General features: G+C 40.3%; 1 protein-coding gene across 1 annotated transcript in view; it reads left to right on the top strand.

Moving 5' to 3' along the window:
• Positions 1-21,728, top strand: part of ccdc146 (coiled-coil domain containing 146) — a 116,691-nt gene extending 94,963 nt beyond the window's left edge. Inside the window, exons 19-23 of the mRNA XM_061961429.2 lie at positions 4,255-4,365; positions 4,450-4,587; positions 9,373-9,498; positions 11,309-11,431; positions 21,470-21,728. Coding sequence (XP_061817413.1) covers positions 4,255-4,365; positions 4,450-4,587; positions 9,373-9,498; positions 11,309-11,431; positions 21,470-21,676 — 705 coding nt within the window. The 3' untranslated portion in view covers positions 21,677-21,728. The remainder of the gene's footprint in view (positions 1-4,254; positions 4,366-4,449; positions 4,588-9,372; positions 9,499-11,308; positions 11,432-21,469) is intronic.
• Positions 21,729-27,500: the final 5,772 nt, after the last annotated feature.

The raw sequence follows: 27,500 nt of genomic DNA, 5'->3' as shown, positions 1-27,500 counted from the left end.
CCCCTGTGACAACTTCTTTGCAATGTGTTGTTGCCATTAAATTCAAATTGAATGATTATTTGCAAAAAAAATTAAGTTTCTCAGTTCAAACATGAAATATCTTGTCTTTGCAGTCTATTCCATTGAATATAAGTTGAAAAGGATTTACAAATCTTTGTATTCTGGTTTTATTTACAAATTACATAACGTGCCATAACGTGGGTTTTATATTAATGGGATGTATTACTGCCAACCCTCCCGGATTTTCCGGGAGACTCCTGAAATTTAGCGCCTCTCCCGAAAACCTCCCGGGACAAATTTTCTCCCGAAATTCAGGCGGAGCTGGAGGCCACGCCCCCTCCAGCTCCATGCGGACCTGAGTCCGCTTTCCCACGATATAAACAGCATACCTGCCCAAATACGTTATAACTGTAGAATGATGGAGGGCGAGTTCTTGGTTTCTTATGTGGGTTTATTGTTAGGCAGTTTCATTAACGTCCTCCCAGCGCAGTAACAACACACAATAACAACAGTCACGTTTTTGTATACCGTAAAGCAGTTTGTCTGCCGTAAACAGCAATGTTGTGACACTCTTAAACAGGACAATACTGCCATCTATAACATCAATAACATATACGGCTTTTAGAGAGTGCAGTGCACAACAAGGAGACGAAGCAGAAGAAGGAGGAAGATACAGCCACGACGAGTAAGATGAAGAAATACGCTTTGTTGCACCTTTCCTGCCTGAGTCCGGCGATTAGTTGTAAATCTTGCTTTATTGATCGCTTGCACACAGCCAATCCAACACAAAACAAACTAGTCCCCGCCCGCACTCACGCTACCGCTCCCTCTCTTCTCTCGCCCACACACTCGCTGACGTCACTCACCTCACACGCTCACCTATTAAAGGGCCACACACACACATACGCTACTCTCATAACAGCTTGTAAGTTCCAAGCCGCAGCTGTGATTGGACCTGGATAGCCTCCGGGAAGAAGTAGTGGACTACCAAGTGCTTGGCGCTTCCTCAGGAAGCAAAGATTGACCGGTTTTGGGCCATGCTAGGGAGAGATGGAAATTTCCAGACTCTAATGCATTTGATGAAAGCACTTTTGTGCGTGCCACACATCAATGCATCATCAGAGAGGGTGTTCAGCATGGTTAGAAAAATAGTGACAAGAGAATAGAACAAGGATGGACAATTCAACCCTTAACTCAACAATGAGTAGATGAGTGTTATGTGTGTGTATGTGTAAATAAATGAACACTGAAATTCAAGTATTTATTTTATTTATATATATATATATATATATATATATATATATATATATATATGAAATACTTGACTTGGTGAATTCTAGCTGTAAATATACTCCTCCCCTCCTACCCACGCCCCTAACCACGCCCCCGCCCCACCCTCGACCACGCCCACCCCGTCCCCCTCCCCCGACCTCCCATAATCGGAGGTCTCAAGGTTGGCAAGTATGCCCTTTGGGGACATTCAATTTTATCCATCCTCAAAAGCAAACAGGAAATACAATAGACGACAATAGAAAGTATTGTCATTAGTACAAGTCAAAGTAGAACAACAACATTAGCTTTCAGCACAACATGTCCAAGAACAGACATACAATAATATACAGTGACAGTGGAGACAGGTAGACTGATGGGTCCCGTAAAGAGGTAGGAAGGAAAGGTAAACATGAGTGCGGGGGGAGGAGAAAAAACTAAGCTCCTAATTAGAGGGGGCTCAGTTTGAGACCTGAATAAAACAATTTGCACATATTTACGACACAGGAACACTTAGGTTTCTCAATAGACTTTAGTAGATGAAAATAATTGACAACTATGATGTCATTTGATCAAAAGTCCTACAAAGGGTTAAAACATTGACCTGTTTGGTATTTTTGTTCAGGGTTGGAAAAAAATATAAAAATCACATTTGTTTTAATGAAGGACTTATATGTCCCGTTTGGCTGTTTGGGTTATTGTTGGAGAACGTCCAATGTTTTGACGGTTTTTTTCATTTAACATTCAAAAGAAGATGCATAACAACAATGATGGCCAAAATACAGCAAAACTTCACTGAACTGATGAAACAGTCGGCCTGAGAGTTAAATATTACACATATTTTGTTATTTTGACTTATAATAGAATGCTTACATATTGATGTTTTGTTCAGATCGCTTAGCATATATTGATCTACACTATTGATTTTGCCATTTTGATACACGGAATATATCTCAGCATCCTTCCTATTTTTCTGTTAGACACCTTCGGTCTATGCCAGGGATACTCAACTCAACTGTACACTGCAAAAAGTGAAATCTAAGTAAGATGAAATATCTCAAATAAGGCTGATATTTGCTTATTTTCTGTCTGATAAGATCATTCTTCTCACTAAGCAGATTTTATGTTAGAGTGTTTTACTTGTTTTAAGGGTTTTGGTCCTAAATGATGTCAGTAAGATATTACAGCTGAGATTTGATGACCTATATTGAGTAAAACATGCTTGAAACTAGAATATCAAGTGTTGCAAAGCTGTGTCATCAACACTCACAAGTATAAAACTACTTTTTTAAAGTCATCATTTCTTCAAGCATGAAAAAAAAAATCATGTCAATCATTATGTCAAGATAATGTCACTAGCATTTACTTATTTTAAGAATATTTTTCAATATATTGAGCAAAAAGGTCTCTTTTTTTCCTACCAAGAAAAGTGTTATTAGTGAGAATATACTTATTTGAAGGTATTTTTGGGTTCATTGAGGTTAGCTAATTTGACTTGTTTTGGAAAGTCTTGACAAGACAAATTTTCTTATTCTATTGGCAGATAATTTTGCTTAGTTCAAATAAAATACCCCTCATTTTTATATATTTTTTTCTTGTTTTTGAACACTGACTTTTTGCAGTGCTCAATCTCAACAGTTCCTGCACTACAAAAACTGAAATCTAAGTAAGATGAAATATCTCAAATAAGGGTGATATTTGCTTATTTTCTGTCTGATAAGATAATTCTTCTCACTAAGCAGATTTTATGTTAGAGTGTTTTACTTGTTTTAAGTGTTTTGGTCCTAAATGATGTCAGTAAGATATTACAGCTTGTTGCTGAGATTTGATGAGCTATATTGAGTAAAACATGCTTGAAACTAGAATATCAAGTGTTGCAAAGCTGTGTCATCAACACTCACAAGTATAAAACTACTTTGTTAAAGTCATCATTTCTTACTTCAAGCATGAAAAAAAAAATCATGATGCTGAGCGCATATCATTAAGTCAAGATAATGTCACTAGCATTTACCTAATTTAAGAATATTTTTCAACATATTGAGCAAAATGGTCTCTTTTTTTTCTACCAAGAAAAGTGTTATTAGTGAGAATATACTTATTTGAAGGTATTTTTGGGTTCATTGAAGTTAGCTAATTTGACTTGTTTTGGAAAGTCTTGACCAGCTAAATGTTCTTGTTCTATTAGCAGATAATTTTGCTTAGTTCAAGTAAAATACCTCTAATTTTTATATATTTTTTTCTTGTTTTTGAACACTGACTTTTTGCAGTGCTCAATCTCAACAGTTCCTGCACTACAAAAACTGAAATCTAAGTAAGATGAAATATCTCAAATAAGGGTGATATTTGCTTATTTTCTGTCTGTTAAGATAATTCTTCTCACTAAGCAGATTTTATGTTAGAGTGTTTTACTTGTTTTAAGGGTTTTGGTCCTAAATGATCTCAGTAAGATATTACATCTTGTTGCTGAGATTTGATGACCTATATTGAGTAAACATGCTTGAAACTAGAATATCAAGTGTTGCAAAGCTGTGTCATCAACACTCACAAGTATAAAACTACTTTTTTAAAGTCATCATTTCTTACTTCAAGCATGGAAAAAAAATAAATGTCAATCATTATGTCAAGATAATGTCACTAGCATTTACTTATTTTAAGAATATTTTTCAATATATTGAGCAAAAAGGTCTCTTTTTTTCCTACCAAGAAAAGTGTTATTAGTGAGAATATACTTATTTTAAGGTATTTTTTGGTTCATTGAGGTTAGCTAATTTGACTTGTTTTGGAAAGTCTTGACAAGCCGAATTTTCTTGTTCTATTGGCAGATAATTTTGCTTAGTTCAAATAAAATACCCCTCATTTTTATATATATTTTTTTCTTGTTTTTGAACACTGACTTTTTGCAGTGTGGTAGTCTTGTCACTTCCTGTGTTTAAGAGGTCTTCAGGTGTCCATTTTCTAACACACTTTTTTTTTTCAATCTTACAGCTGCTGGAGGCCAGAGATCAGAAGCTGGACAACCTGATGAAAACAACAGATTATAAAGAGCTAAAAGGCTCCGATCCTTCGTCTTCTGACCTGGTCAAGAAGATTGAGAAGGTGTGCTGCAACGTTTATGACCTTCTTGTCTCAGTCGGTTGACGTTGTGCGGTTAAAGATGGGTTTGTGTTTCCTTCCTGGCAGCTGGAGGCCAACCTCGCCGATAGAGAGAGGCAGCTTTCAGACAAAGAGCTGCTGGTGGATCAGGTGACCCGGCTCTCCAAGTCACTCCAAGAACAGAACCAAAACTGCCACCAGGACAGACTGTTGCTGGCCAAGAAGGTAGATTTCCAAGCAAGACTGTTCAGATCAGCGGTCTTCCAACTACTAACCCTGTTTCCATATGAGTTGGGAAATGGTGTTAGATGTAAATATAAACGGAATACAATGATTTGCAAATCATTTTCAAGCCATATTCAGTTGAATATGCTACAAAGACAACATATTTGATGTTCAAACTCATAAACTTTTTTTTTTTTGGGCAAATAATAATGTTCACCACTGTGTTACATGGCCTTTCCTTTTAACAACACTCAGTAAAGGTTTGGGAACTGAGGAGACACATTTTTGAAGCTTCTCAGGTGCAATTCTTTCCCATTCTTGCTTGATGTACAGCTTAAGTTGTTCAACCTGTCACGTTCAAACACAGGACATCTATTAAACAAGACAAAAGGCAAGGAATCAAACAGAGACAGAATTCAATTTGGACTCAATTGAGGAGAGACATGCGTCAACCTGTAACCTCTTACAGTGTCTTAGCACGCTCTGACGAAGAAGGTTTTCGTCTCCTCTTTTAATTCAGATGTTCCATGTTCACGCACCAACATATGTCACAGCAGGAATGGTAAGTGTGTAAAAGAGTCATTGTTTTCGGTCGCTTTGAAGTCCAAGAAGAGGATTTCTCGGGCTTGGGCTCTTCCTGGATCCAGCTGGGGCAGGTGTTGGAGGACAATGGATAACCCCTCCCGTCTCTTGACCACAGGGACTTCAAGAGGGCAGCGGGTCGTAAATAGCGTTGACCTCGGTCACCAAACAGTTGGAATAGAGTTTGTGAAATACTTCAGAGAGAGTTCGTTTAACACTTCAAAGAGAGTTCCTCTGGGAGTTGAGCAGATCCTGCCATCTGTCCGTGTTGAAATCACAGTGGTGTTTTACGAGCCTTCTTCCTCTTGTTAGGCCTCGAAAGACAGCATTCATAATACAACGTTTCTTTTGTGATAACTTACAAACAATTATTCTAACACAACAGTCCGGGGGTCTCCGTTGCGATATTTTAGGCTTCATAATGCGCCACACATTTTCAATGGGAGACAGGTCTGGACTACAGGCAGGCCAGTCTAGTACCCGCACTCTTTTACTATGAAGCCACGTTGATGTAACACGTGGCTTGGCATTGTCTTGCTGAAATAAGCAGGGGCGTCCATGGTAACGTTGCTTGGATGGCAACATATGTTGCTCCAAAACCTGTATGTACCTTTCAGCATTAATGGTGCCTTCACAGATGTGTAAGTTACCCATGTCTTGGCCACTAATACACCCCCATACCATTACAGATCCTGGCTTTTCAACTTTGCGCCTATAACAATCCGGATGGTTCTTTTCCTCTTTGGTCCAAACGACACGACGTCCACAGTTTCCAAAACCAATTTGAAATGTGGACTCGTCAGACCACAGAACACTTTTCCACTTTGTATCAGTCCATCTTAGATGAGCTCAGGCCCAGCGAAGCCGACGGCGTTTCTGGGTGTTGTTGATAAACGGTTTTCGCCTTGCATAGGAGAGTTTTAACTTGCACTTACAGATGTAGCGACCAACTGTAGTTACTGACAGTGGGTTTCTGAAGTGTTCCTGAGCCCATGTGGTGATATCCTTTACACACTGATGTCGCTTGTTGATGCAGTACAGCCTGAGGGATGGAAGGTCACGGGCTTAGCTGCTTACGTGCAGTGATTTCTCCACATTCTCTGAACCCTTTGATGATATTACGGACCGTAGATGGTGAAATCCCTAAATTCCTTGCAATAGCTCGTTGAGAAATGTTGTTCTTAAACTGTTCAACAATTTGCTCAGGCATTTGTTGACAAAGTGGTGACCCTCGCCCCATCCTTGTTTGTGAATGACTGAGCATTTCATGGAATCTACTTTTATACCCAATCATGGCACCCACCTGTTCCCAATTAGCCTGCACACCTGTGGGATGTTCCAAATAAGTCTTTGATGAGCATTCCTCAACTTTATCAGTATTTATTGCCACCTTTCCCAACTTTTTTGTCACGTGTTGCTGCCATCAAATTCTAAAGTTAATGATTATTTGCAAAAAAAAAAATCAAATATGTTGTCTTTGTAGCATATTCAACTGAATATGGCTTGAAAAGGATTTACAAATTATTGTATTCCGTTTATATTTACATCTAACACAATTTCCCAACTCATATGGAAACAGGGTTTGTAGCTGATTGAGAGTAGCTCACTAAGGGATCAAAGAAAATTTGCTGAAACTCACGATATTTTTATAACTGTTCACTGTCGACTTATTTAATGACAAATTAGCGTATTTTTCGGACCATAGGGCGCACCGGATTAAAAGGCGCACTGCCGATGAGCGGGTCTATTCAGGTCTTTTTTCATACAAAATTATAAGGCTATACAAGTCTGTAGGCATGAACTGATGAGTGCCCAAACATCTTCTCAGACAATCTAAACCCTCAGTGTCAAAGTCAAGGCCCGCAAATGAATGATCTATGATATTTGATTAGTATTAGAACCGGCCCACACCAATACTCCATTTCCCACAATGCAACATTAGCCCGCAAACTTACTGCAGCGCCGCAAGTGGGCCTCGGCTTCATTATACATCAGCATTCAGGACACATGTCAACTTTCAGCAAATAATGGCTAAACGGAAGGTGGATGATGAGAACAGGAAGGTGGATGATGAGAACAGGAAGGTGGATGATGAGAACAGGAAGGCGGATGATGAGAACAGGAAGGCGGATGATGAGAACAGGAAGGCGGATGATGAGAACAGGAAGGTGGATGATGAGAACAGGAAGGTGGATGATGAGAACAGGAAGGTGGATGATGAGAACAGGAAGGTGGATGATGAGAACAGGAAGGCGGATGATGAGAACAGGAAGGTGGATGATGAGAACAGGAAGGTGGATGATGAGAACAGGAAGGTGGATGATGAGAACAGGAAGGTGGATGATGAGAACAGGAAGGTGGATGATGAGAACAGGAAGGTGGATGATGAGAACAGGAAGGTGGATGATGAGAACAGGGGGTTTCGAGCCAGGTGAGAGGCAGAGTACCGTATTTTTGGGACTATAAGTCGCACCGGCCGAAAATGCATAATAAAGAAGGAAAAAAACATATATAAGTCGCACTGGAGTATAAGTCGCATTTTTTGGGGAAATTTATTTGATAAAAGCCAACACCAAGAATAGACATTTGAAAGGCAATTTAAAATAAATAAAGAATAGTGAACAACAGGCTGAATAAGTGTACGTTATATGAGGCATAAATAACCAACTGAGAACTTTATTGTTAAGTAGAGATGTCCGATAATGGCTTTTTTGCCGATATTGACCAACTCTTAATTACCGATTCCGATATCAAGCGATACCGATATATACAGTGGTGGAATGAACACATTATTAGGCCTAATTTTGTTGTGATGCCCCGCTGGATGCATTAAACAATGTAAGAAGGTTTTACAAAATAAATCAACTCAAGTTATGGAGAAAAAAAATGCCAACATGGCACTGCCATATTTATTATTGAAGTCACAAAGTGCATTTTTTTTTTTTTAACATGCCTCAAAACAGCAGCTTGGAATTTGGGACATGCTCTCCCTGAGAGAGCATGAAGTGGGGGGGTAGGGGGTGGTGGGGGGGTATATTGTAGCGTCCCGGAAGAGTTAGTGCTGCAAGGGGTTCTGGGTATTTGTTCTGTTGTGTTTATGTTGTGTTACGGTGCGGATGTTCTCCCGAAATGTGTTTGTCATTCTTGTTTGGTGTGGGTTCTGTTGCGTTTTGGACCAGTTGTTCCTCCCAGGGAATTCAAGTCACAATTCGCTCCCAAGTTCTTTCCGACACTTAAAGCTGAGTTGAAAAACCACCAGAGACAGAATAGGTATTTTGTTGTATATTCTCAAAGCTTTGCCAATATACATTGATTGAGACCAGTCTAACCCTAGAACATTCTATCGCGCCTCCCAAAATGGTCTGTCTTCCCGATCCCACCACCCTCTCTCTCGTCCCATCTCTGTAGACAAAACAAATGCTAGTCAAAACCCATTCCAAAGAACTCAAGGTTAACACACACAGTATACTTGCTGACAGAGCATCAAGAGAAGAAATGGAAAACACGAGCTGTTTTCAAATATGACAAAGAAATGGAAGAAGTACAACTTAAATTCGGATATATGTAAATATCTGCCTCCGACAGTTCACAGTGTGGCGCATATTTGTAACAGTGTTAAAGTTGTTTGTACGGCCGCCCTCAATGTGACCTTGCATTCATTTGTGTTTTTAAAAAGCCGTAGATATTATGTGATTGGGCCGGCATGCGTTAAAGTCTTTAACGCACGCCCCCAATATTGTCGTCTGGGTGGAAGTCGGGAGATATTCGGGAGAATGGTTGCCTCGGGAGATTTTCGGGAGGGGCACTGAAATTCGGGAGTCTCCCGGGAAAATGGTGAGGGTTGGCAAGTATGACTGCTCTGTACTTCTCCCTACGTCCGTACAGCGGCCTTTTAAAAAGTCATAAATTTTACTTTTTGAAACCGATACCGATAATTTCCGATATTACATTTTAAAGCATTTATGGGCTGATAATATCGGCAGTCCGATATTATCGGACATCTCTATTGTTAAGTTATTATGCCATGATTTTACCAGTCCGGCCCGTGTGGGAACAGATTTTCCTTCATGCGGCCCTTGAGCTAAAATGAGTTTGACACCCCTGATCTAAACCGTCCAGTCGCGATCGACTCGATGACCTGGATGATTGATAATGTTCACAGGAACCTCAGATCAATACACGCTCACAATTGTTTGTATCCAGTTGAATGAGATGCGGACACACATCATCGACACCAGCCGTCGTCTGATGGCCACGTCTGCCCAACTGTCAATGAAGCAAGCGGCCGTCTTGTGCCTCCAGCAGGAAAGCAAAGAGAAAGAGCTCCAGGTCAGTGCTGCAATCATTTGACTACAATACAAAGTCAGGTGACTGCTTTTACAATAATGATGTATATATCTTTAAGAAGGGGAACCGGAGGGTGTGTTCCAACTATCGTGGGATCACACTCCTAAGGTCTATTCAGGTGTACTGGAGAGGAGGCTACGCCGGATAGTCCAACCTCGGATTCAGGAGGAACAGTGTGGTTTTCGTCCTGGTCGTGGAACTGTGGACCAGCTCTATACTCTCGGCAGGGTCCTTGAGGGTGCATGGGAGTTTGCCCAACCAGTCTACATGTGCTTTGTGGACTTGGAGAAGGCATTTGACCGTGTCCCTCGGGAAGTCCTGTGGGGAGTGCTCAGAGAGTATGGGGTATCGGACTGTCTGATTGTGGCGGTCCGCTCCCTGTATGATCAGTGCCAGAGCTTGGTCCGCATTGCCGGCAGTAAGTCGGACACGTTTCCAGTGAGGGTTGGACTCCGCCAAGGCTGCCCTTTGTCACCCATTCTGTTCATAACTTTTATGGACAGAATTTCTAGGCGCAGTCAAGGCGTTGAGGGGATCTGGTTTGGTGGCTGCAGGATTAGGTCTCTGCTTTTTAAACATGATGAGGTCCTGATGGCTTCATCTGGCCAGGATCTTCAGCTCTCACTGGATCGGTTCGCAGCCGAGTGTGAAGCGACTGGGATGACAATCAGCACCTCCAAGTCCGAGTCCATGGTTCTCGCCCGGAAAAGGGTGGAGTGCCATCTCCGGGTTGGGGAGGAGACCCTGCCCCAAGTGGAGGAGTTCAAGTACCTCAGAGTCTTGTTCACGAGTGAGGGAAGAGTGGATCGTGAGATCGACAGGCAGATCGGTGCGGCGTCTTCAGTAATGCGGACGCTGTATCGATCCGTTGTGGTGAAGAAGGAGCTGAGCCGGGAGGCAAAGCTCTCAATTTACCGGTCGATCTACGTTCCCATCCTCACCTATGGTCATGAGCTTTGGGTTATGACCGAAAGGACAAGATCACGGGTACAAGCGGCCGAAATGAGTTTCCTCTCCCTTAGAGATAGGGTGAGAAGCTCTGTCATCCGGGAGGAGCTCAAAGTAAAGCCGCTGCTCCTCCACATCGAGAGGAGCCAAATGAGGTCGTTCGGACATCTGGTCAGGTTGCCACCAGAACGCCTCCCTAGGGAGGTGTTTGGGGCATGTCCGACCGGTAGGATGCCACGGGGAAGACCCAGGACACATTGGGAAGACTATGTCTCCCGGCTGGCCTGGGAACGCCTCGGGATCCCCTGGGAGGAGCTGGACGAAATGGCTGGGGAGAGGGAAGTCTGGGCTTTCCTGCTTAGGCTGCTGCCTAAGCGACCCGACCTCGGATAAGTGGAAGAAGATGGATGGATGTGCTGAAGTGGTATTTTTCTTTGTCTGTGCAAAGCTGGCAATCCAAAAGATTGCAAGCCAGTCTGTTATAAGTGTCCAACAACGGCCTGCCGACTGCCAAGGGCGAACATTGCCGTGACGCAGACAGAGCAGAGACAAGGCGATATCACCAGCGTCAATACATTTGCATTTTTGTGTCGAACTGGAGTTGTCGAGATTACCCCCTTCCCTCGGCGACAGCTTCAGGGATGTAAACAGGGACCTCCCAAATAAGTAGAGGAAGCACGCAGACTAGACTTTTAAAGAGCGTAGTTTGGATCTGTAACTAGAATACAGCCCAAAACACGTGTCTCCTCATTGAGCCAAATTGACCTCTGTCTCTGCATGATTCCTTGCTTCTCGTCTGTTTAATAGATGTCGAACCTGACACTGGATATTGTTGTACCTGCAGATGGACAGGTGTCAGAGGCGGCTGGAGCAAGGCCTGCCACCCTGCCCCGAGATGGAGGAGGAGTGGAGGAGGATGCTACGGGACAAGAAGAGGAGACAGAGGGACAAAGAGGAACGAGAGAGGGTAACAATGAAACAAGCACACGTACAAAGATCACTGCTCAGGACTTGATTAAAGCGCTTGAGGAAGAGGAGGTGGAGAAGAATGACAAAAGAATTGATTCAAGCCCCAAGGCCAGGGTTGCTTTCTACCTAAAAGCGTGTGCGCCGGAAGGCTGAGGAGAGATTTAATGTGTTGGCAAAAAGTCTAGACAAAAACAAGATGAGCTTTTGTCAACAGCCCAACGCCACACTGGCACCCAAAGTGGAGTGAAAGGAGTCCAGCTGCTCTCTCCTCTGCTGTCTTTTCATCCGCAATATTTCAGAATCAGAATCAGAATCAGCTTTATTGTCATTACGCAAGGTAACGAGATTGAGGCCATTTCATACAGTGCGATGTGTGCATGCTAGAAAAACAATGTGCAAATATATAAAAATATAAAAAATATAGAAGTGCAATGAATATGGTGTGAAATGAATATATACATGAAAAAAACAAAACAAAAACAGGGTGGTTGGTGGAATGGGTTATTGCACCGAAGAGAAGGCAGTTATGAGGGACAATGGGGCAGTCCGTTCAGGATGGTTATGGCCCTGGGGAAGAAGCTGTTCTTTAGCCTGTTTGTTTTGGTTTTAATGCACCATGTTTCTGTTTATAACCGCCGCCCATTGGCGTTGTTAGGCCTATTTTAGGGGGGCTCAAGCCCCCCTAAAATATTCTTAAGCCCCCCTAAATAATTTGGTGGTTTTTTGGGGTTTTTTTACAAATAAATGCTGACATATTCATTATAAATTGGCCCAAATATGAGTTTAAATAAATAATTATATAACCTGTTATTATTCACTCAGTTTCCCCTCACTTCGTAGCGTAAGGTAGAGAGCCCCTTTCGTGCGTCGCTATCCAATCCATTCCACTTGTTCATATAGAAAATGGCCACATCACTCAAATTCCAGCCCGCATTTTCTCTGCGACCTTGCTTGCGGTCCTGCAGGTGTACGAAGCACATTATCTTCCTTTACAATGAGTGAAGCTGCACAAAACCTTGTGTGTGCAATTGTAAATCTTTTTTTTTTTTAAGTTTTGTGTTTCTTGTAGAATCTCTATAAAGTAATATACATAAGCCTATTGTTAAAATAATGAAAAAAACATCATTAAATATATTTGTTTTATTGTATTGTTACATTAATAGCTGTTTTATTATTATAGGATGGCTTGTTAAACATTTAATAGGATTTTCAGAGGGAGGAAAAACCAAGACATTTAATATAAAATGTAAAATGAATAAATACATAAAAAGAAAAAGAAAATATATGGTTAAAAGCCATCGTCCCGGGGAGCATTTCATTTCGTCCCGTGCATTTAAAAAAAAATAATAATAATAACAATGAATAATTTCTAAGTCTTTGTTAGCCGTTTGTGAAGTTTTGTGCTCGTGCGTAACATTCGCTCGCATCCTGTGCATCTCCTGGGGGCAAAGCCCCCCCCTGTCCTTAAAAGCTAGTGACGCCCCTGCCGCCGCCCCTCGAAAAGACACCACAGAGCTCCACGTGCAAACGCCAGACGGGACATTGCGGAATTTGGAGCTCATCGTAGCGTCCACCGAGTTCAACGTGTTTCCTGTTAGCCGGCCAGCGTAATCCATCCATATGCTTTGAAGTCTCCGGGATTTCAGCCCACCTCATTTCCACACTGCATGAATTTTAGGTCATGAGGCCATGTCTGCTTTTTTTACCCTTTAACAGAACTTTGACCCACTTATCATATATCAATGCACAGTACAGGCCAACAGTTTGGACACACCTTCTCATTCAATGTGTTTTCTTTATTTTCATGACTATTTACATTGTAGATTGTCACTGAAGGCATCAAAACTATGAATGCACACATCTGGAGTTATGTACTTAACAAAAAAAACATGTTTTATATTCTAGTTTCTTCAAAATAGCCACCCTTTGCTCTCATTATTGCTTTGCACACTCTTGGCATTCTCTCAATGAGCTTCAAGCACACCTGTGAAGTGAAAACCATTTCAGGTGACTACCTCTTGAAGCTCATGGAGAGAATGCCAAGAGTGTGCGAAAAAGTAATCAGAGCAAAGGTTGGCTATTTTGAAGAAACTAGAATATAAAGCATATTTTCAGTTATTTCACTTTTTTTTTTTTGTTAAGTACCGTATTTTTCCGAGTATACACTATAAACTGCGACTTATAGTCCAAAAAATACGGTACAGGTGCGACTTATACTCCCAAAAATAAGGTACTTAACAAAAAAAAAAGGTGAAATAACTGAAAATATGCTTTATATTCTAGTTTCTTCAAAATAGCCAACCTTTGCTCTGATTACTTATTTGCACACTCTTGGCATTCTCTCCATGAGCTTCAAGAGGTAGTGCTCAATGGTTTTCACTTCAAAGGTGTGCTCATTGAGAGCATAGCAAGAGTGTGCAAAGCAATAATGAGAGCAAAGGGTGGCTATTTTGAAGAAACTAGAATATAAAACATGTTTTTTTTGTTAAGTACATAACTCCACATGTGTTCATTCATAGTTTTGATGCCTTCAGTGACAATCTACAATGTAAATAGTCATGAAAATAAAGAACATAAGGACGGCGTGGCGAAGTTGGTAGAGTGGCCGTGCCAGCAATCGGAGGGTTGCTGGTTACTGGGGTTCAATCCCCACCTTCTACCATCCTAGTCACATCCGTTGTGTCCTTGGGCAAGACACTTCACCCCTTGCTCCTGATGGCTACTGGTTAGCGCCTTGCATGGCAGCTCCCTCCATCAGTGTGTGAATGTGTGTGTGAATGTGGAAATAGTGTCAAAGCGCTTTGAGTACCTTGAAGGTAGAAAAGCGCTATACAAGTATAACCCATTTATCATTTATTTATTTACATAACACCACGTTTTCATTCATAGTTGTGATGCCTTCAGTGACAATCTACAATGTAAATAGTCATGAAAATAAAGAAAACCCATTAAATGAGAAGGTGCGGCCTGTACTGTATAATCCATACATCAATGGATGGATGTCTTTAGAGCAGTGCTTCTTAACCTTGTTGGAGGTACCGAACCCCACCAGTTTCATATGCACATTCACTGAACCCTTCTTTAGTGAAAAATAAAATGTGTTTTTTTTCAAATTCAAGACAAACTTATATGTTTTTGGTAACACTTTAGTATGGGGAACATATTCTGAGTAAAAAGACTTCATTTAGAGTTTTTTGGACACTAGGGGAACATATTCTAAGTAACAAAGACTTAATTTAGAGTTATTTGGTTAGGGTTAGGGTTAGAGGGTTAGGGTTATAATAAGGCCATGCTGAATAAGGCATAAATAAGTACTTAATAATGACTAGTTAAGAGCCAATATTTTACTAATTTGCATGTTAATAAGCAACTAATTAATGGTGAATATGTTCCTCATACTAAAGTGTTACCATGTTTTATTACTGGTGCACAAAATGAAGCGTGCATGAACATCACCTTGTTCAAAGAACAAAAGCAACACAGTGCATAAACTCACAACAAATGACACACCTGCAAATCAGTCAGCTGTTGTCGTATCCGTAATACGCCGATAGGGAGAAGTTTGTATTTACACGATGAGTCGGGTGTGTCTGAGCCCGACTCACAGAACCCCTAGGGTTCCATCGAACCCAGGTTAAGAACCACTGCTTTAGAGTAATTGGACGTTATGGATTCCCACGCATACCGTATTTTTCGGAGTATAAGTCGCACCGGCCGAAAATACATAATAAAGAAGGAAAAAAACATATATAAGTCGCATTTTTGGGGGAAATGTATTTGATAAAAGCCAACAGCAAGAATAGACATTTGAAAGGCAATTTAAAATAAATAAAGAATAGTGAACAACAGGCTGAATAAGTGTACGTTATATGAGGCATAAATAAGCAACTGGTATGTTAACGTAACATATTATGGTAAGAGTCATTCAAATAACTATAACATATAGAACATGCTATACGTTTACCAAACAGTCTGTCACTCCTAATTAGAGATGTCGATGCTTTAAAATGTAATATCGGAAATTATCGGTATAGTTTTTTTTATTATCAGTATCGTTTTTATTTTATTTTATTTATTTATTTATTTATTTTAAAGGCCTACTGAAATGCGATTTTCTTATTTAAACGGGGATAGCAGGTCCATTCTATGTGTCATACTTCATCATTTCACGATATTGACATATTTTTGCTGAAAGGATTTAGTAGAGAACATCGACGATAAAGTTCGCAACTTTTGGTCGCTGATAAAAAAGCCTTGCCTGTAGCGGAAGTAGCAGACGAGTAGCGTGACGTCACAGGTTGTGGAGCTCCTCACATCTGCACATTGTTTACAATCATGGCCACCAGCAGCCAGAGCCATTCGGACCGAGAAAGCGACGACGATTTCCCCATTAATTTGAGCGAGGATGAAAGATTTGTGGATGAGGAAAGTGAGAGTGAAGGACTAGAGGGCAGATAGGGAAGATGCTGTGAGAGGCGGGTGGGACCTGATATTCAGCTGGGAATGACTAAAACAGTAAATAAACACAATATACTCTATTAGCCACAACACAACCACGCTTATATTTAATATGCCACAAATTAATCCCGCATAACAAACACCTCCCCCCTCCCGTCCATATAACCCGCCAATACAACTCAAACACCTGCACAACACACTCAATCCCACAGCCCAAAGTACCGTTCACCTCCCCAAAGTTCATACAGTACATATATTTCCCCAAAGTCCCCAAAGTTACGTACGTGACATGCACATAGCGGCACGCACGTACGGGCAAGCGATCAAATGTTTGGAAGCCGCAGCTGCATGCGTACTCACGGTACCGCGTCTGCGCATCCAACTCAAAGTCCTCCTGGTAAGAGTCTCTGTTGTCCCAGTTCTCCACAGGCCAATGGTAAAGCTTGACTGTCATCTTTTGGGAATGTAAACATTGAAACACCGGCTGTGTTTGTGTTGCTGCCGTCGGCCGCAATACACCGCTTCCCACCTACAGCTTTCTTCTTTGCTGTCTCCATTGTTCATTGAACAAATTGCAAAAGATTCACCAACACAGATGTCCAGAATACTGTGGAATTTTGCGATGAAAACAGACGACTTAATAGCTGGCCACCATGCTGTCCCAAAATGTCCTCTACAATCCGTGACGTCACGCGCTGACGTCATCATACCGAGACGTTTTCAGCAGGATATTTCGCGCAAAATTTAAAATTGCACTTTAGTAAGCTAACCCGGCCGTGTTGCAATGTTAAGATTTCATCATTGATATATAAACTATCAGACTGCGTGGTCGCTAGTAGTGGCTTTCAGTAGGCCTTTAAATCAACATAAAAAACACAAGATACACTTACAATTAGTGCACCAACCCAAAAAACCTCCCTCCCCCATTCACACTCATTCACACAAAAGGGTTGTTTCTTTCTGTTATTAATATTGTGGTTCCTACATTATATATCAATATATATCAATACAGTCTGCAAGGGATACAGTCCGTAAGCACACATGATTGTGCGTGCTGCTGCTCCACTAATAGTACTAACCTTTAACACTTCATTTGACTCATTTTCATTCATTACTAGTTTCTATGTGTCAAGACTTGGCCTTTGGGGTTGTTTTTTCCGGAAGGCAACGGAAAGTTGGCTCGGGCGAGACGGGAATGTGAGTACATGATTTTATTTAATATTATCAAAAAAGAACAAACGAAAGGCGCGCACAATGGCGGAGGTAAAAAAACTTGGCTAATGAAAACAAAACTTGCACAAAGGCAGAAACTGTGAACAATGAAACAAAAACTTACTTGGCATGGGACTGTGAACATGGCATTCTGCAGAGTGACGATAAAGAGTGAGGTGTTGCCAGCCTGACCAACAGAAAAAGAAAAGCTTAAATAACACAGATACCTACTCAGTGGCCTAGTGGTTAGAGTGTCCGCCCTGAGATCGGTAGGTTGTGAGTTCAAATCCCGGCCGAGTCATACCAAAGACTATGAAAATGGGACCCATTACCTCCCTGCTTGGCACTCAGCATCAAGGGTTGGAATTGGGGGTTAAATCACCAAAAATGATTCCCGGGCGCGGCAACCGCTGCTGCCCACTGCTCCCCTCACCTCCCAGGGGGTGATCAAGGGTGATGGGTCAAATGCAGAGAATAATCTCGCCACACCTAGTGTGTGTGTGTGACAATCATTGGTACTTTAACTTTAACTTTTTATATGATTAACGAAAACAGGTGCGTGACTCAAAACGTGAAACAGGTGCGTGATGTGACAGGTGAAAACTAATGGGTTGCTATGGAAACAAAACAAGGGAGTGAACAACCAAAAACTTGTCACGACTTGGTCTTGGGTGTTAGCTTTTCCGGGATGCAATGGAAAGTTGGCTCAGGCGAGACGGGAATGTAAGTACATTTTTTATTTAAAGACTATAAATACAAAGAAAAGGATCAAACAAAAATCGCGCACAGTGGCGGAGAATAAACTATGAAACCAAAAGACTATAGCAAAAAAGTACAAATGAAAAGCACGCACAGTGGCGGAGAACAAACTATGAAAAACAAAAAGACTATAAACATGGAACAAAAACTTACTTTGACAAGGGACATGAAGCAAGATCTTAGAGGATGAAGAGTGTACAGAAGCATAAATGTGGTGAGGTCGTCCGAACAACAAACTGAAAAGAATGAACTTAAATACTATGGACATGATTAGTGAAAGCAGGTGCGTGACTCAAAGCGTGAAACAGGTGTGTGACGTGACAGGTGGAAACTAATGGTTGCTATGGTGACAAAACAAAAGTGCACAAAAAGTCCAAAACCCAAAACGAACATGACCAAAACAAAAACATGATCACACAGACATGACACAACTAAAGAGTCCAATAACTAAACAAAACAAAACATGACTAAAACAAAACCTGATTACACAGACATGACACTATGTAACTGTTTTTATATTGTTTTACTTTCTTTTTTATTCAAGAATTTTTTTTTTTTAATTATTTATCTTATTTTAATTTTTTTTTTTAAAAAGGACCTTATCTTCACCATACCTGGTTGTCCAAATTAGGCACAATAATGTGTTAATTCCACGACTGTATATATCGGTATCGGTTGATATCGGTATCGGTAATTAAGAGTTGGACAATATCGGAAATCGGCAAAAAAGCCATTATCGGACATCCCTACACCTAATCGCTAAATCTGATGCAATCTTATACGTCTAGTCTCTTATGTGAATGAGATCAATAATATTAGTTGATATTTTATGTGTTAATCATTTCACACATAAGTCGCTCCTGAGTATAAGTCGCACCCCCGGCCAAACTATGAAAAAAACTGCGACTTATAGTCCGAAAAATAGGGTTGTGCTACAAAACGTTGTTTCCAATACAAACTGCAAAGTAATCCACCCTGGAGCCTGACACTTTTTCCCTGGCGTTATCGGCCACACTGGAAGGATCATTCCAGTATCCCCTGCAGCTCCATTGTCACGGCCATCTTGAAAAAGGAAAAGAAAAATCCCAGTGAGCTAGGTCAGGTGAGGAGGGAGGTTGTTCCTTTCGGCCAGGAACTGTCAGATTGCTCAGGGCATTGTGATTAGGCGTGTTGTCGCGGTGAAACAGCCAAGAGCTGCCTGTACTTCAACAAACTCATCATTTTTTGTAGACCTGCTTATTGATTGTGTGACCATGTGGCGATAAATCGCAGTAGACAATTTCCCCTTGCAGCAAAACAGCAACATTCCTGGAACTTTCCCCACACACTTCATATGACTTAACTCCAGGTGTTAAAACATGCAATTCAGAATCACAATCAGCTTTATTGGCCAAGTAGGAGTAACACACAAGGAACTTGACTTGCTTGGCATAAAACACCAGAGAAACATTTATATAGCACTTTTTCCTCAAGTGACTCGAAGCGCTTTACAGAAAACCCATTATCTACATCTAAGCGACAAACCCCGTTTCCATATGAGTTGGGAAATTGTGTTAGATGTAAATATAAACGGAATACAATGATTTGCAAATCCTTTTCAAGCCATATTCAGTTGAATATGCTACAAAGACAACATATTTGATGTTCAAACTCATAAACAAACAAGGACAAGGCGAGGGTCACCACTTTGTCAACAAATGCGTGAGCAAATTGTTGAACAGTTTAAGAAAAACCTTTCTCAAGCAGCTATTGCAAGGAATTTAGGGATTTCACCATCTACGCTCCGTAATATCATCAAAGGGTTCAGAGAATGTGGAGAAATCACTGCACGTAAGCAGCTAAGCCCGTGACCTTCCATCCCTCAGGCTGTACTGCATCAACAAGCGACATCAGTGTGTAAAGGATATCACCACATGGGCTCAGGAACACTTCAGAAACCCACTGTCAGTAACTACATTTGGTCGCTACATCTGTAAGTGCAAGTTAAAACTCTCCTATGCAAGGCGGAAACCGTTTATCAACAACACCCAGAAACGCCGTCGGCTTCGCTGGGCCTGAGCTCATCTAAGATGGACTGATACGAAGTGGAAAAGTGTTCTGTGGTCTGACGAGTCCACATTTCAAATTGTTTTTGGAAACTGTGGACGTCGTGTCCTCCGGACCAAAGAGGAAAAGAACCATCCGGATTGTTATAGGCGCAAAGTGTAAAAGGCAGCATGTGTGATGGTATGGGGGTGTATTAGTGCCCAAGACATGGGTAACTCACACATCTGTGAAGGCGCCATTAATGCTGAAAGGTACATACAGGTTTTGGAGCAACATATGTTGCCATCCAAGCAACGTTACCATGGACGCCCCTGCTTATTTCAGCAAGACAATGCCAAGCCACGTGTTACATCAACGTGGCTTCATAGTAAAAGAGTGCAGGTACTAGACTGGCCTGCCTGTAGTCCAGACCTGTCTCCCATTGAAAATGTGTGGTGCATTACTAAAATAGCAGAAGGGAGACCCCCGGACTGTTGAACAACTTAAGCTGTACATCAAGCAAGAATGGGAAAAGAATTCCACCTGAGAAGCTTCAAAAATGTGTCTCCTCAGTTCCCCAAACGTTTACTGAGTGCTTTTAAAAGGAAAGGCCATGTAACACAGTGGTGAACATGCCCTTTCCGGACTACTTTGGCACGTGTTGCAGCCATTTGAACATCAAATATGTTGTCTTTGTAGCATATTCAACTGAATATGGCTTGAAAAGGATTTGCAAATCATTGTATTCCGTTTATATTTACATCCAACACAATTTCCCAACTCATATGGAAACGGGGTTTGTAATAATAATATAAATCCATTTAATAAAGTCAAATACAAATAAGGCAACAAAAGAAGTATCCCACACTTCTCTTTTGTAAAGTACATTTGTACAGCCGATATGGGCATCTACTTTGGCTGTTCTCAACTCAATAACACCAAGTGAGTTGCTACGTTAAACTATCCATCCATCCATCCATTTTCTACCGCATGTCCCTTTTGGGGTTGCGGGGGGTGCTGGAGCCTATCTCAGCTGCATTCGGGCGGAAGGCGGCGTACACCTTGGACAAGTCGCCACCTCATCGCAGGGCCAACACAGATAGACAGACAACATTCACACACTAGGGCCCATTTAGTGTTGCCAATCAACCTATCCCCAGGTGCATGTTTTTAGCAAAAATAATATCAAATGTAATGTGGTAAAAAGTGCGTCAAACTTGAATGAGGACAGGATTGTGCAAGCAAAAAGGCACATAAACAAAAGGTTGCTCTGAATTAACTGCGTACTTCTTCCCAATTTCTAACTAATAAGATGTTCCGCACTGACGAAGGGAATGTTTTGTTTATTGCCATTCTGAGCACTTACATTTGTTTTGACATCTCACAAATACTGAATTTATTATTCCATTTTCATGATTAAACTTGTGGAAAATTTAATTTCAGCTCCCCCAGTCCAAGGTCATGCATAAATATCAAACTTGTGCGCGTGTGTGTGTGTGTGTGTGTGTGTGTGTGTGTGTGTGTGTGTGTGTGTGTGTGTGTGTGTGTGTGTGTGTGTGTGTGTGTGTGTGTGTGTGTGCAGACGGCGGACGAAGACGAGTGGAACCAGTTGCCTAACGGTCAGTTCACCACCGCCGAGAGCCGGCCCGACGCCTACGTTCCCCAGACGGACGATCTCCCTCTGCCCAAGCCCTACGGAGCACAGGCCCCCTTCAAGCCCGCCCAGGCAGGTGGCAACATGAGACACATACGCAAACCGACGCACCTCAAACCACTAGAGTTGTCGTAAAAAGATCAAAACACATTTTTAACTCGATAAGGTGTGAATGCTCCAATGCTAAAGTTGAACTGAAATTCTGACAGAATGTAGTATGAATGTAAAAATTGTTTTAATGTTGAAATTGTTTGAATGTTGAAAAGTTTGAATTTCCAGGAAAACCGGAAATTGGTTTGGAACTTGGGAAAGTGTTAGTTTGAATGTCCAGGATGAGTGGAATGTGTTGATGTTGGAATAGGTTGAAAAATGTGGGAATATGTGGAACTTATAAAAATGTCCCATTCATTTCAATGGGAAGTTCCTGGAAATTTGGGAATTTTGGGAAAACCAGGATTCCAAAAAAAAAAAAGGATTAGGAGCATGAATCTCCAGATTGAGCTGAATAGGTTGGTGTTAAAATTGTTTAAATCGGACAAGAAATGTTGAAGTAGTGACAGGGAATTTTGGTTGTTTCAATTTCCAGGATGAGTTGAATGTGTTGAAGGTGGAATGGTTTGAATCGGTTGAAAAATGTGGGAATTGTGGAAGTTTAAAAAATTGACAATTCATTTTGAATGGCGAAAATGTCCCTGGAAACGCGGAATTCTTGGAAATCCGGGAATTTTTTTTAAATTGTTGAAAGGGAGCACACAATTTTGAACAGGCTGAATATTTTGGAGTTGGAACGGTTTGAATCAAAAAATGTGGGAATTATGGAACTTTGAAAATTGTCCCATTCATTTCAATGGGAACTTCCTGGAAATTTGGGAATTTTGGGAAAACCGGGATTTAAAAAAAAATTATTAGGAGCATGAATCTCCTGATTGAGCTGAATTGGTTGGTGTTGGAATTGTTTAAATCGGACAAGAAATGTTGAAGTAGTGACAGGGAATTTTGGTTGTTTAATTTCCAGGATGAGTTGAATGTGTTGAAGGTGGAATGGTTTGAATCGGTTGAAAAATGTGGGAATTGTGGAAGTTTAAAAAATTGACAATTCATTTTGAATGGGGAAAATGTCCCTGAAAACTCGGAATTCTTGGAAATCCGGGAATTTTTTTTTAAATTGTTGAAAGGGAGCACACAATTTTGAACAGGCTGAATATTTTGGAGTTTGAAGGGTTAGAATAAAAAAATGTGGGAATTATGGAACTTTGAAAAATGTCCCATTCATTTCAATGGGAACTTCCTGGAAATTTAGGAATTTTGGGAAAACCGGGATTTAAAAAAAAGATTAGAAGCATGAATCGCCTGATTGAGCTGAATTGGTCGGTGTTGGAATTGTTTAAATCGGACAAGAAATGTTGAAGTAGTGACAGGGAATTTTGGTTGTTTGAATTTCCAGGATGAGTTGAATGTGTTGAAGGTGGAATGGTTTGAATCGGTTGAAAAATGTGGGAATTGTGGAAGTTTAAAAAATGGCCAATTCATTTTGAATGGGGAAAATGTCCCTGAAAACTGGGAATTCTTGGAAATCCGGGAATTTGTTTAAATTGTTGAAAGGTAGCACACAATTTTGAACAGGCTGAATATTTTGGAGTTTGAAGGGTTAGAATAAAAAAATGTGGGAATTATGGAACTTTGAAAAATGTCCCATTCATTTCAATGGGAACTTCCTGGAAATTTAGGAATTTTGGGAAAACCGGGATTTAAAAAAAAAAAAGGATTAGGAGCATGAATCTCCGGATTGAGCTGAATTGGTTGGTGTTAAAATTGTTTAAATCGGACAAGAAATGTTGACGTAATGACAGGGAATTTTGGTTGTTTCAATTTCCAGGATGAGTTGAATGTGTTGAAGGTGGAATGGTTTGAATCGGTTGAAAAATGTGGGAATTGTGGAAGTTTAAAAATGGCCAATTCATTTTGACTGGGGAAAATGTCCCTGAAAACTCTGAATTCTTGGAAATCCGGGAATTTTTTTATAATTGTTGAAAGGGAGCACACAATTTTGAACAGGCTGAATATTTTGGAGTTTGAAGGGTTAGAATAAAAAAATGTGGGAATTATGGAACTTTGAAAAATGTCCCATTCATTTCAATGTGTACTTCCTCGAAATTTGTGAATTTGGGGAAAACCAGGTTTTAAAAAAAAAATGACTAAGATTCTGAATCTCCTGATTGAGCTGAATTGGTCGGTGTTGGAATTGTTTAAATCGGTCAAGAAATGTTGAAGTAGTGACAGGGAATTTTGGTTGTTTGAATTTCCAGGATGAGTTGAATGTGTTGAAGGTGGAATGGTTTGAATCGGTTGAAAAATGTGGGAATTGTGGAAGTTTAAAAAATGGCCAATTCATTTTGAATGGGGAAAATGTCCCTGAAAACTGGGAATTCTTGGAAATCCGGGAATTGGTTTTACATTGTTGAAAGGGAACACACAATTTTGATCAGGCTGAATATTTTGGAGTTGGAACGGTTTGAATCAAAAAATGTGGGAATTATGGAACTTTGAAAAATGTCCCATTCATTTCAATGGGAATTTCATGGAAATTTGGGAATTTCGGGAAAAGCGGAAATTTTTTGGGAAAATGTTAAAAGACTTGAATGTTCTGAATGATTGGTTGGTGTTGGAATTCTTCAAATCGGTCGACAAATGGTATTAAGGAATTTCGGTAAAACCGGGAATTTTTCAAGTTTAAAAAACAACTTTGTTTTTTGTCCTGATTAAGAGGAATATTTGGACGGTGGAAGGAGTAGTCGCCAGAAAAAAGGGTTTTCTGGGATTTCCTGGAATTTTTTTGAACTTGGAAAAATGATAGTTTGAATGTCCAGTATGGTGGAATATGTTGAAGGTGGAATGGTTTGAATCGGCTGAAAAATGTGGAAATTGTGGAAGCTTGAAAAGTGGCCAATTCATTTTGAATAGGAAAAATGTCCCGGAAAACCTGGAATTCTGGGAAATATGGGAATTTTTTTAAATTGTTGAAAAGGAGCACACAATTTTTAACAGGCTGAATATTTTGGAGTTGGAACAGTTTGAATAAAAAAAATGTGGGAATTATGGAACTTTCAATGGGAATTTCATGGAAATTTGGGAATTTCGGGAAAAGCGGAAATTTTTTGGGAAAATGTTAAAAGACTTGAATGTTCTGAATGATTGGTTGGTGTTGGAATTCTTCAAATCGGTCGAGAAATGGTATTAAAGAATTTCGGGAAAACCGGGAATTTTTCAAGTTTGAAAAACAACTTTGTTTTTTGTCCTGATTAAGAGGAATGTTTGGACAGTGGAAGGAGTAGTCGCCAGAAAAAAGGGTTTTCTGGGATTTCCTGGAATTTTTTTGAACTTGGAAAAATGATAGTTTGAATGTCCAGTATGGTGGAATATGTTGAAGGTGGAATGGTTTGAATCGGCTGAAAAATGTGGAAATGGTGGAAGCTTGAAAAGTGGCCAATTCATTTCGAATGGGAAAAATGTCCCGGAAAACCTGGAATTGTGGGAAATCTGGGAATTTTTTGGATCATTCACACAATAAGATGAATTCCAGTGTCTGTGTTTCCTGGGCCTCCTTGTGTCCACCTCTCAAAGCAGACTTGCTGTAATTGCTTCATGGTTGCAATCTTCACTTTCTTCTGGACTTCCAGCCAATGGTTTGTTTTCCGCGACACATTTTTGGAATATTTCATTTCAGACTTTTGTCAGCTTGTCCCTGGCTGTGTGCTCAACACACTGACAGACTTTAGTCAGCTTGTCCCTGGCTGTGTGCTCAACACACTGACAGACTTTAGTCAGCTTGTCCCTGGCTGTGTGCTCAACACACTGACAGACTTTAGTCAGCTTGTCCCTGGCTGTGTGCTCAACACACTGACAGACTTTAGTCAGCTTGTCCCTGGCTGTGTGCTCAACACACTGACAGACTTTAAGCTGCGAGCGCCACTTTCAATCCTAAAAGAGGAAATGTAAATATCAGACAATGACAAAGAAAGGAGGCCCAGGCAGGTGGAGAGGAGACAAAGACAATAAGTCCACTTGAAATAGACGCTTGATTCCTTTTCTCTTCTTGCTTCTTTTTGTAGGTCATTTTCTCTTCTTGCTTGTTTTTGTAGGTCATTGGAACTCATCAATGATTCACTACTTTTAAAGTTAAAGTTAAAGTTAAAGTACCAATGATTATTGCTCTACTTATAATGTTGCCAGGGGTGGACTTCTTCATATTTGGATCTAATTAGGTGGTTGGCTTAAAGGGGCTGTTTGCAACATTTACGCCAGCGTTGTCACCATTTCTCCTGGAAATATTCAAAAAATTCCCAGATTTCCAGGTTTTCCGGGATATTTTCCCCATTCAAAATGAATTGTCAATTTTTTAAACTTCCACAATTCCCACATTTTTCAACCGATTCAAACCATTCCGCCTTCAACATATTCCACCATACTGGACATTCAAACTATCATTTTTCCAAGTTCAAAAAAATTCCAGGAAATCCCAGAAAACCATTTTTTCACTCTTTTTTTCTGGTGACTACTCCTTCCACATTTTTCAACCTGCTTCAACCGTTCCACTGTCCAAACATTCCTCTTAAACAGGACAAAAAAAAAAGTTGTTTTTTAAACTTGAAAAATTCCCAGTTTTCCCGAAATTCCTTAATACCATTTCTCGACCGATTTGAATAATTCCAACACCAACCAATCATTCAGAACATTCAAGTCTCTTAAAATTTTTCCCAAAAATTCCAGTTTTTCGTGAAAAATCCCAAATTTCCATGAAATTTCCATTGAAATGAATGGGACATTTTTCAAAGTTCCATAATGCCCACATTTTTTTATTCAAACCGTTCCAACTCCAAAATATTCAGCCTGTTTACAATTGTGTGCTCCCTTTCAACAATTTAAAAAAATTTCCAGAGTTTTCAGGGATATTTTCCCCATTCAAAATGAATTGTCAATTTTTTAAACTTCCACAATTCCCACATTTTTCAACCGATTCAAACCATTCCACCTTCAACATATTCCACCATACCGGACATTCAAACTATCATTCTTCCTAGTTCAAAAAAATTCCAGGAAATCCCAGAAAACCATTTTTTCACTCTTTTTTTCTGGTGACTACTCCTTCCACATTTTTCAACCCGCTTCAACTGTTCCACTGTCCAAACATTCCTCTTAATCAGGACAAAAAACAAAGTTGTTTTTTAAACTTGAAAAATTCCCGGTTTTCCCGAAATTCCTGGAATTCCTTAATACCATTTCTCGACCGATTTGAATAATTCCAACACCAACCAATCATTCAGAACATTCAAGTCTCTTAAAATGTTTCCCAAAAATTCCAGTTTTTTGTGAAAAATCCCAAATTTCCATGAAATTTCCATTGAAATGAATGGGACATTTTTCAAAGTTCCATAATGCCCACATTTTTTGATTCAAACCGTCCCAACTCCAAAATGTTCAGCCTGTTCAAAATTGTGTGCTCCCTTTCAACAATTTAAAAAAATTCCCAGAGTTTTCAGGGATATTTTCCCCATTCAAAATGAATTGTCAATTTTTTAAACTTCCACAATCCCCACATTTTTCAACCGATTCAAACCATTCTGCCTTCAACATATTCCACCATACTGGACATTCAAACTATCATTCTTCCAAGTTCAAAAAAATTCCAGGAAATCCCAGAAAACCATTTTTTCGCTCTTTTTTTCTGGCGACTACTCCTTCCACATTTTTCAACCTGCTTCAACTGTTCCACTGTCCAAACATTCCTCTTAATCAGGACAAAAAACAACATTTTTTTTTAAACTTGAAAAATTCCCGGTTTTCCCGAAATTCCTGGAATTCCTTAATACCATTTCTCGACCGATTTGAATAATTCCAACACCAACCAATCATTCAGAACATTCAAGTCTCTTAAAATTTTCCCCAAAAATTCCAGTTTTTC

This window comes from Nerophis lumbriciformis, linkage group LG05 (genome assembly GCF_033978685.3).
Source record: "Nerophis lumbriciformis linkage group LG05, RoL_Nlum_v2.1, whole genome shotgun sequence".
In the NCBI taxonomy this organism is placed as follows: domain Eukaryota; kingdom Metazoa; phylum Chordata; class Actinopteri; order Syngnathiformes; family Syngnathidae; genus Nerophis; species Nerophis lumbriciformis.
The sequence above is the reverse complement of the archived record's forward strand: the minus strand, read 5'-3'. Positions and strand labels throughout refer to the sequence as shown.